The following is a 10,480-nucleotide window of genomic DNA, read 5'->3' on the forward strand; positions in this document are numbered from 1 at the left end:
TGTCAGATGTTATGGGGAGAAGGCAGGAGTATGGGGTTAGGAGGGAGAGATAGATCAGCCACGATTAAATGGCGGAGTAGACTTGATGGGCCGAATGGCCTAATTCTACTTCCATCACTTATGACCTTATGACCCTTACCCGCACACAGTTTGCACCGGTCAGTTAACCTAAACCCACATGTCCTTCGAATGTGGGGGGGAATCTGGAACATCTAAGGAAAACCACACAGTTACAGGGAGAACATGCAAACTCCATACAGACAGCATCAGATCTCAGGATCAAAATCTAAGTTCTTGTAACTGTGAGGCAGCAGCTCTACTCTCTGCACCATCCGTACTATTAACTGAATGAGGATGTCGCTCAGATCATAGTTTAGATTTAAGGTGCCTGAAACCCAAATGTCCCCAGAGTGTCCAAGCTCTCTCTGCTGCTTGTTTGCTCAGCTGATATTTATGTTGAACTTGCATGCTGTTAGTTATTGAAATTGGTACCTTTAAGTGCCAATCTACTGAGATTGCAATATTTCCAGGATTCCCGCTGCAATATCTTTAAATTAAAGGTTAACCTCCTCGGAGTTATCAATTTTGGGAGAGAGGTTGTAGTGATGTGGGGGTGCTGGATGGGACAGCTCTTAAACGGGTGTAGAAAATGCGGTGCCTTTCTCCAGCGCCTGCCCGGTAGGCTGCAGACAGCATGCTGTCTCCTCTGAATGAAATCACTGACTTCCGTATGGTCCGAATAACCGCAGTTTCATCCAACAAACTGACTCTCAGAGTCATTTCCTTTCAGCACTTTTGTTTATTGATTGTAAAAATATTCAAGCTGGGACTATTTGGTTGAGTTTGGCAATGAAGGGTGACATTTCCAGGAATACAAACAACTGGGGAATATAACCCATTGTGCTACCAATTTAAACATTTTCTTCAACCATGACTTCCCTGAGCAAATGACCAACTAAACTGTCACAAAGAAGGGTCCTGACCCAAAATGTCGTTTGTCCATTTCCCTCCACAGATGCTGCCTGACCTGCTGAGTTACTCCAGCACATTGGCAATTTTGCTGTGGATTCCGCACCTGGAGTACTGTGTGCAGTTTTGGTCTCAAATTTGAGGAAGGATATTCTTGCTAGGTTGGGCGTGCAGCGTAGGTTCACTAGGTTAATTCCCGGAATGGCGGGACTGTCGTATGTTGAAAGGCTGGAGCGATTGGGCTTGTATACACTGGAATTTAGAAGGATGAGGGGGGATCTTATTGAAACATATAAGATAATTAGGGGATTGGACACATTAGAGGCAGGAAACATGTTCCCAATGTTGGGGGAGTCCAGAACAAGGGGCCACAGTTTAAGAATAAGGGGTAGGCCATTTAGAACGGAGATGAGGAAGAACTTTTTCAGTCAGAGAGTGGTGAAGGTGTGGAATTCTCTGCCTCAGAAGGCAGTGGAGGCCAGTTCGTTGGATGCTTTCAAGAGAGAGCTGGATAGAGCTCTTAAGGATAGCGGAGTGAGGGGGTATGGGGAGAAGGCAGGAATGGGGTACTGATTGAGAGTGATCAGCCATGATCGCATTGAATGGCAGTGCTGGCTCGAAGGGCTGAATGGCCTACTCCTGCACCTATTGTCTATTGATTCCATCTGTCTCTAGTTGTCACCAACCATTTAATGTTTGTTTTATTTAGTTTGAGTGCTGTGGGGTGAATGGGCCACGTGATTTCCTATTCAACCCTCACCCCGATGTGCCAGCGGCTTGTTGCAAAAGATACGAAGCCACAAAGAATGGAATCATACTCGATGTAAAGAAATGCATCACTGGTGAAGCTGAATTTATCAACTCTCAGGTATGGAACACACTTATTCAGGTCTATACCAACTTAAACTAACACTGACCATTTTTGCAATGTGGTAACTTCCCCACTTGTGAACGAGCTGTGTTCCTGAAGCACTTGCATAAGTTAATTTGCTCATAAGTTGGAAACGTTTTTTTAACGTCAATGTTCGCTGACGTAATTAGAACTGAAGTGTGAAGAAGAAACATCTTAATGTTTAAGAGCCTCTAATACTTCACTTGTCAAAACAAAATTGAATGCAAAACTCCAGTGAACCAAGGCCAGGCTTCAGTTCACATCCAGCTACTGAATACACAGAATCACATTGAACATATAGCACAGCACGGCACAAGAGCAGGCCCTTTGGCCCAAAATGTCTGTGCTGGGTTAAAAACTTCAAGTTCCTGTGTGTGGCATATCCCTGAACCTGTACCTCCCCATGCTTGTGAGAAGTGGTCTTGAGTGAAATATGTTTCACAAATCCCACAATAAGAAAGGAGCAATGACAGCGGCTTTTATTTGGAGAAGTCAGTGAAGTCACTCAACTGTGGAAGCAGCAAGCGATTGTTTTTCAGCAGTCGAGATGGCTGGCGTGAGTTGAACCCAAGCTCCCACAGCGTGCTAACTATTGTAAAGGGAGGAGGGGTTTGGAGGATTGGCCGCACCCCAATTATGGAGGTCTTTAATCTGTAATCGGGGTGCAGAATGTTTAGGTAAGGGACTAAGGCCGGCTTGAGATAGAATTCTTATCAAAGTTGCTGTGCAAACTCACCACAATGTGCAGTTACAGAGGAGAACTCTCCTCTTACTCTGCCCCCCATCCCACCATGCCCAGATGTACGTTACTGCCAAAGGATAGAACTACAATGTATCTCTCTACAGAATCACCAAACTCTAAACATATCTTCTCTTCCCTTTCCCTCAGGGCTGCTTCGATGTACTTGGGCCTAAAGTGGAAATGATTCTTTACCTGACTGGAGGTCTGTCCATTTGGATCTTAATAATTCAGGTAATCCTTAAACCGGGATTAATCCCAGCAATATGTCAACACAAAGAATGTGCGCAAACTGTCTGGAGAAGTCATACACCTCATTTTCTCTTTCCCCCCTCCAACCCCTTGCTTATCAGTGACATGTAAAGATTTTAGCCCAAGGTCTGAAAATGAAAGTGTCCAGAAATAGCAAGTTGTCCCCTCACCTCCGTCTCCCATCTCCCATCCCCCTTCTTCTGTACGAAGCAAAGACTCCATTCAATGTGCAGAGTCCTCTATCAAGCCGTGACCATCAGTCCTCATCCTTGTCTATGATGAGATGTGATCTTCCTTCCCAGTCCTCACACTCACCGTTGTCAGTTGCCCTTTAATCAGTAATAATCCTCCTTGTCTCTGTGCAATATTAAACTGTGATCATCCCGCACCTCACTCACAAATAGTCACAAGCAATATGTGCCAATCGTCAAAGGTTATCTGTATCTATCCTCAACTCTCGCATTTCTGATGATATACAGTAATCTTTTACCTCCTTGACTACCAAGTATTTGTCTCCCAAACCTTAAAACATCCAGAGAATCTGTTTCCACCACCTTTTGAAGAAGAGTTCCAAATACTCACTCCTTCTGAAAGAAGAAACTTCACGATATGTCTGTCATTAATGTTTGTAAACAGTGACTCCTAGTTGTAGATTCTTCCACTTGTCAAGGCCTCTCAGGATCTTATGAGTTTCAACGAAGGGCTCTTTCCTGCTTTTAAATTCCAGTGGGTACAAGCCTATCTTGCCTGACCTTTCCTCCTAAGAAATCATACTTAGTGAACAAACCGTGAAATAGTGTATAAAATCGTTAGAGGAATAGATCGGGCAGATGCCGAAGGTAGTCTCTTGCCCAGAGTGTGGGAATTGAGGACCAGGGGACATAGGTTTAAGGCGACGGGGAAACGATTTAATAGGAATCTGAGGGGTAACATTTTCAAACAAAGGGTGATGGGTGTACAGAACGAGCTGCCAGAGGAGGTAGTTGAGAAACATTTGGACAGATACATGGATAGGACAAGTTTGGAGGGACATGGACCAAACGCAGGCAGGTGGGACCAGTGTAGCTGGGACATGTGGCCGGTGTGGGCAAGTTGGGCTGAAGGACCTGTTTCCACACTATCATTGTATGACTGTGACCCTACTTTCTCCTGACATTTGATATCCCAAAGTACAAAATCCGACATTTTCGCAGATTAAACGCCACTTGCAATTTTTTCACCATATCTGTATTTAATCTGTACCCTTCTTCAATCTTCATAAATCCAATCCTTGTGTCATCTGCAAACTTACTAACCAACCCATCCACATTTTCAACCAAGTCACTGATCCCTGTGGAAAACCACTGGTCACAGACCTCCAGTGAGAATGACTCCCTACCATCAGTATCCTCATCTTCTATGTGGAAGCCAATCCTGAATCCAAACTACCAGGTCATCATGGATGTGATGGATCTTAATCTTCTGGATCAGCCTACATGAGGGATCTTGCTTAATGCCCCACTACAGTCCATGTAAGAAATATCCACCCTCATCAATCACCTGTATCACCTCCTAAGAAAACTCAATTAAGTTTGTAAGACATGACCTTCCCCGGCAAACAATGCTGACTGTTCCAAATGCGAATATATCCCATCTCTAAGAATTCTCTCCAATAGCTTCCCTTCCACTGATGTGAGGCTCGCCAGCCTTTAATTACCTGGATTATCCTTATTTCCCTTCCTAAACAAAGGAAGAAACGTTGCTACACTTTGCGATCTTGCCAGTGGTGAGAGAGAATACAATGATCTTTGTCAAGACCCCAGCAATGTCCTATCTTATCTCTCAATAACTTGGAAGAGATGCCATCAGGCCCTGGGGATAACACCCTCTACCAATCTTCAACAATACCGGGCTCCTTCTGTACTGCGGTGGCGAATTAGCCTTGAGTTGGTGCCCAGTCTCCAGGCTGACACTTGTACATATTGGACGACACGGTGGCGCAGCGTACTGCCTTACAAGCTAGAGACCCAGGTTCAATCCAGACTACAGGTGCTTGTCTGTACGGAGTTTGTACGTTCTCCCCTTCACCGCGTGGTTTTTCTCAGAAATCTTCAGCTTCCTCCCACACCTCAAAGGCGTACAGGGTTTGGAGTTTAATTGGCTTGGTATTAGGGTAAATTGTCCCGAGCGTGTGTAGGAGAGTGTTAATGTGCGGGGATCGCTGGTCGGTGTGGACTCGGTGGGCCGAAGAGCCTGTTTCCGCGCAGTGTCTCCAAATTAAAAAATATGACAATGGGAAAAGTGAAAATGCAGCAAAAAAGAAAAACAATCAATTTTGTGTCTCTGTTTTCAGATCTGCGTGATGATCTTTGCAATCTGGCTGTTCCAACGAGCATAGACAAGCTTCTCTGGCCCAGCTGTGCTGAGTGACACCATGGACTGAGTTACGTGTTTGGCAGTGATGGATGCAGATACCAGCTTTCTCCATCTCGGGGACTGGATCCCTGGGATGTAGCACGGGCACTTCAACCACGTAATTGTGCGATTATTAGTTGAGAGCACGAACCAAGAGAGGGCTGGACTGGGAACTTCACTGGAAGCAGTGAGCAGCCTTTCCTGTTGGCACTGATGGAAATGGGTTGGGGGGGGGGGGTGGGGGCTTAATTGTGCAAAGATATGTAGGTGACCTAATATGCTCACAATATTGAATCTGATACAATATACATGAGGAGAATTAGATCTTTCATAACAGTTTCGATTCTTGATGTTTCTCTGAATTTCTGTGATTTGCTTTATACTTTGTGGCTTTTGTAATGATGTGAATAATTTATAATTTGACAAGTGTCATGTGAAGTAAGAGTCCTCAGACGGGAACTACTGCCACCGTGTGGTGAGAGGGAGAAACGGAACTGTGAAGAGCGCCACGCACTATTCCCTTCTATTCACCACATGACCAGGCAGTGGAGAGAGAGCAACACGTGTCCTCTCCTTCGAGAGGCCAGAGCAGGGGTGGGAAAGCAAGCAGGGTTTAGACCAGGGGTTTGGGAGCAGACAGAATCTGGTTGGTGCGGAGAAGAGGGTGAGCAGACAAAAGCACCCTCCCAGAGCAGCTTACAGTTCCTTGGTCATTGGGAGCTGGCACATTGTACCCAGTCCAGTCCAGGACAGGGGTGGTGGGGGGGGGGTGGGGGGTGGGGGGAGCAAGGAGGCCAACAGGGTATTGTCAGTCCGGAGAGGCACAAGTGCTTCCCTACACTGAGGGAGCAGACAAGCTCTCCTTGGTCGGCAGAGTAGTGATGCTGATAGATGGCAGATGTACTGGACAGACTCCTTGGTCCGGGCAGGGGACAGGGACCCTTGGTCGGGAGGGGGGGGGGGGGGGGGTGGGGGAGCAGAATAGGGGTCCTTTTGTTTGGGACAACAAGTAGGAGTCCTTAGTCTGGAGAGGGGTGGGGCAAAACCGGGGTCCCTGATCTGGAGAAGATACCAAGGTGTTTGGTCCAAGGGGGCAAATGGAATCAGTGAAGAGGGGTCCAATGTCTGGAGGGCAACAGAATGTTGTCAGTCTCATTGACAGACAGGCTGTTAGATGGGCGATCTCGCCCTTCTCCTGCAGTAAGAAATAATTGGGACAAGTTGTTGAGGCACTGTTTGAAATGGAAACCTGTGACCAGTGCAATGAATAACCCACTGGGCTGTAAGCTCGTTGAGTGGTCAATCAGTAGCATCTGAAATTTCAGCGGCAAACAGAGACCGATGCCTTTTGTTGTGGTCAATCACACATATGGCGGCCAAACAGGTTATGAAGTTAATTGGCTTGAATTGTCGATTGCTGTTTTAGAGTCGTAGAGATGTACAACAAGGCCATTTGCCAAACACAGGTCATTCAGCCCATCATGCCATCTACTGGGCACCCATCCACACTAATCCCATCTCACAGCTCTCGAGGCTCAAGTGGACATCTAAACGTCTCTTAAATGCTGTCAGCACTCCCACTTTAACCATTCACTGGGCAGTACATTCCAATGACTAATCTTTGATTGGACTTACATGTGACAATAAACTAAACTTCAAAGTACTCACCACCTTCTGATCTTCTGAATCTCTTTCCCCTTACACAAAAATCTACATCCTCTATTATAAACACAAAATACTGGAGTAACTCAACAAGACAGGCAGCATCTCTGGAGACAGACTCAGATTCAGTCTGAAGAAGAGTCTCGACCTGAAACGTCGCCCATTCTCTTTCCAGAGATGCTGCCTGTCCTGCTGAGTTACGGCAGCATTTTGTGTCTATCTTCAGTGTATAACCAGCATCTACACGCATCCTTTCTACCCACTATATTCTCTAGTGTTGTCTCAAGAGGTTTCTGCTGTCTTCCCTCTTCATAACCTTCTCAGTCATGTTCCCTTCCAATTGGCCTCTGTAAAGTTGCCCCTAATGAATAGTGAGTGAATGCAAAAGTGGGATAACATCGAACTAGTGCGAACGGGTGCCCGAAGGGCCTGTTTCCATGCTGTATCTCTAAACTAAACTAAGTAACAAAAACCACCCTCTGCCAGCACACTCTTTGTCCGATTGCCAAGCCAATTGTGGATCCAGTTTGCCAACTTGGCCTGATCCCCAGAGGCCGTAACCTTTTGGAACAGTCTCCCACATGGTATGTCGTCAAAGACCCAACTGAAGCTTTTTTCAGACGTCAATGTTCCAGCAAATGTCCTCTCGCCATCACCCAGCTTGAATGTGTAAAACAATGGGCAGGGTCCCCTGGCACCTGCCCTGTTTCAGGGATCGTCCAAGCCAGCCACAAACTGGGTGCTGCTGGCTGTTGCCCTAATTCTGCAAGTGTTGAGTTTCCTGGCCACAGCCTCTTCTTGTATCAGGTTGCACAGAGCAACATGGCAATGGTTGAGAGACTGGCTGGCTCTGAGGATTTGGCAGATATTCCTCTGGGAACATAGGTTGATGGGGATCATGGGAAGAGAGCTTGCAATGCAGGATGGCTTCAAAGGGGATTGTGACAATGAAACTGTGCAAGGGCACCTCTGCTGGTGGGAGACACTTACAGCACCCCTGAGTGTTCTAGCTGTCGTGCAGCAGGGAGTTTGGTGGAGTGAGGAGAGGAGATGGGAGTGGGGGGGGGGGGGGGGGGGGGGGAGGGGGAAGGGGGCTCTCTGTTCAAAAATGAATTAATTCTCTCTTTCAAAGACCAGCCGTTAGAGGGGTGCATTGGCTTCACCTGCGTCTCACACTCTCTCAGCACACTGCATTGTACATCACTGAGTGTTTGCAGTGTGCTCCTCACTGAGATTGAAGGGAATGCCCGGCCAGTGTGTACCAGGGCCGAAACATCCAGTGGGTCAGGCCTGGGTAGTGCTGGGAGCAGGCACCGTGAGGCATCTGATTTACTGTGGCCAATACAAGCTGAGCCCTGGGTACCACAATGGCTCCTCAGTGCTCAAACCTGGTACGGAGGTACGGTGAAGACCACATTTCTGTGTGAGGTATCACCAGACTTAGTGGGGAAATGCCCCCAGAGATCCTCATGACATTGCCCATCAGACTAATGTCAGCTCACAAAACAATTCCACCCCCCCCCCCTCCCCCCCGGTGTCACAGGTAGATAAGGTGGTCAAACATTGCCTGGGGCAATTTACAGTGGCCAATTAACCCCCTCCCCCCCCAACCTGGTTAGAATGTGGGTGGAAACCAGAGGTCCCAGGGAAATGCATGCCTGGACCGACCGACAGGCGATAGTTAGAGCAATGGTGGGAGCACCTCTGGGCCTGCGACGGTCTGGTCTGTGATCCAACCGAAGGGTCAGTCCCTAACTCTTGTCAATGCTGGAGGGAGGGGGCTGTGCAAAGTATTGCTTTTCTGATCCATTTCTCAATGCACTCATCACATAGACTTATAAGACATTGAACCAGGCCCATTGGCCCACCTCTCACATGCAGATCAAGATGTCCAACTAAGCTAGTCCCATCTGCCCTCATTTGACCTTTATCCCTCTAAACCTTTCCTATCCAATGTACCTGTCCAAATAACTTTTAAAAGTTGTTTACTGTATCTGCCTCTACTACTTCCTCAGGCAGCTTGTCCATGTATGGACCGCCCTCTGTGTGAAAAAAGTTCCCATCAGTTTCCCTCGCACCTTAAACCTATGCCCTCTAGTTCTTGATTCTCCTGCCCAGAGACGTCTGTATGCACTCACCCTATCAATTTCCCTTGTGGTTTATACACCTTTATAAGCTCACTCTTCGCTTCTACGTCCCAATTAATAAAGTCCTAACCTGCCCAACCTCTCCCTGTAGCTCAGCCCCTCGAGTTCTGCCAACATCCTCATCAATCCTCCCTGTACTTTTTTCAATGTAAAGGCATCTTTCCTGCAGCAGGGTGACCACAAGTGACAACAACATGCCAGGCGTTGCCTCCACCTGCCTCGTCCAAGTGAGCCGAGGAAGGGCAGGTGGCCGACCTTCACCCTCAGGGGATCTCTGCCACCGCCCCAGGCCGCATCTCCTGGGGCGGTGCAGATCACCCCCCTCCCAACACTCTGTGCAGTCAGGGTTCCTGCAGACCAGCTCCATCCCAGCTCCAGTTGTGGGATCACCTGGCGTGAGGAGGTGAGAGGGGAAGGAGGGTGAGAAGCATTGGTGGGGAAGGTCGGCTGTGTCTTCTGCAGCTTGGGAGGTTCGGGTTGACAGGAGAGCCAAGCATAGAAACAGAAAATAGGTGCAGGAATAGGCTATTCGGCCCTTCGAGCCTGCACCGCCATTCAATATGATCATGGCTGATCATCCAACTCAGTATCCTGTACCTGCCTTCTCTCCATACCCCCTGATCTCTTTAGCCGCAAGGGCCACATCTAACTCCCTCTTAAATATAGCCAATGAACTGGCCTCAACTACCTTCTGTGGCAGAGAATTCCACAGATTCACCATGAAGAGGGCAGGGTCACAATCTCTCTCCGTGGGAGTTGCAATGGTGTCTCCATGGAGTTCAGGCAATCCTGAGCATTTACAGGAAAGGCTGTGAGCATTTACTGCTCGAGAAAGAGAGAGGTGTCAATGATACCCCTTGGGAAACGTGGGGTGAAGTGTCAGTCTAGTCCAAACCCAAAACATCAGCTGTCCATTCCTCCACAGATGCTGTTCAGTTTGCTAAGTTCCTCCAGCACTGTGTTTTTGCTCAAGATGCCTCCTACCTTAAAGCAATATCTCCTCGCCCCTCAGAATCTTGACGTGTGTATAAAATCATCCTTATTCTTCTAAACACCGAAGAATATAGGTCTAATTTCTTTAGCTTTTCGTGAAAGGACAACCCTCTCATCCCAGGAACTAGCCTCATGATCTCCTTCGCACTGTCTGTAATAAATATATCCTGTCTCAAATAAGCTGCAGTGGAGGCATTCTGTGATGGTGCGTTGGGCGTGTATGTTGGGCGTGAGACCGGAGTGGGTGCTACAGTTGGCCAGTGGGTGTGGACAGTGAGTAGGGGTAGTTGTGCGTCACGCACACAGGGGGCACAGACTGGCATTGGGAGCGGCGTCTCACTTTTAGAAGCACCAGGGGACTCAAGCAGCACTGGAGCCTGAAGTTTCGAGCACAGGGCAGCTGGAGCAGATGTGGAGAAACTGCTCAGACTT

The 10,480-nt window shown here is 47.8% G+C and overlaps 1 protein-coding gene across 3 annotated transcripts in view; it reads left to right on the forward strand.

Moving 5' to 3' along the window:
* LOC144602227 (tetraspanin-18-like) overlaps positions 1–5,990 on the forward strand; it is a 305,930-nt gene extending 299,940 nt beyond the window's left edge. For all 3 annotated transcript variants that reach the window (XM_078415060.1, XM_078415059.1, XM_078415061.1), the window contains 3 exons: positions 1,679–1,837; positions 2,751–2,834; positions 5,185–5,990. In XM_078415060.1, the coding sequence (XP_078271186.1) occupies positions 1,679–1,837; positions 2,751–2,834; positions 5,185–5,229 (288 nt within the window). In that variant the 3' untranslated portion in view covers positions 5,230–5,990. The remainder of the gene's footprint in view (positions 1–1,678; positions 1,838–2,750; positions 2,835–5,184) is intronic.
* Positions 5,991–10,480: the final 4,490 nt, after the last annotated feature.

This window comes from Rhinoraja longicauda, chromosome 18, assembly GCF_053455715.1.
Source record: "Rhinoraja longicauda isolate Sanriku21f chromosome 18, sRhiLon1.1, whole genome shotgun sequence".
In the NCBI taxonomy this organism is placed as follows: domain Eukaryota; kingdom Metazoa; phylum Chordata; class Chondrichthyes; order Rajiformes; family Arhynchobatidae; genus Rhinoraja; species Rhinoraja longicauda.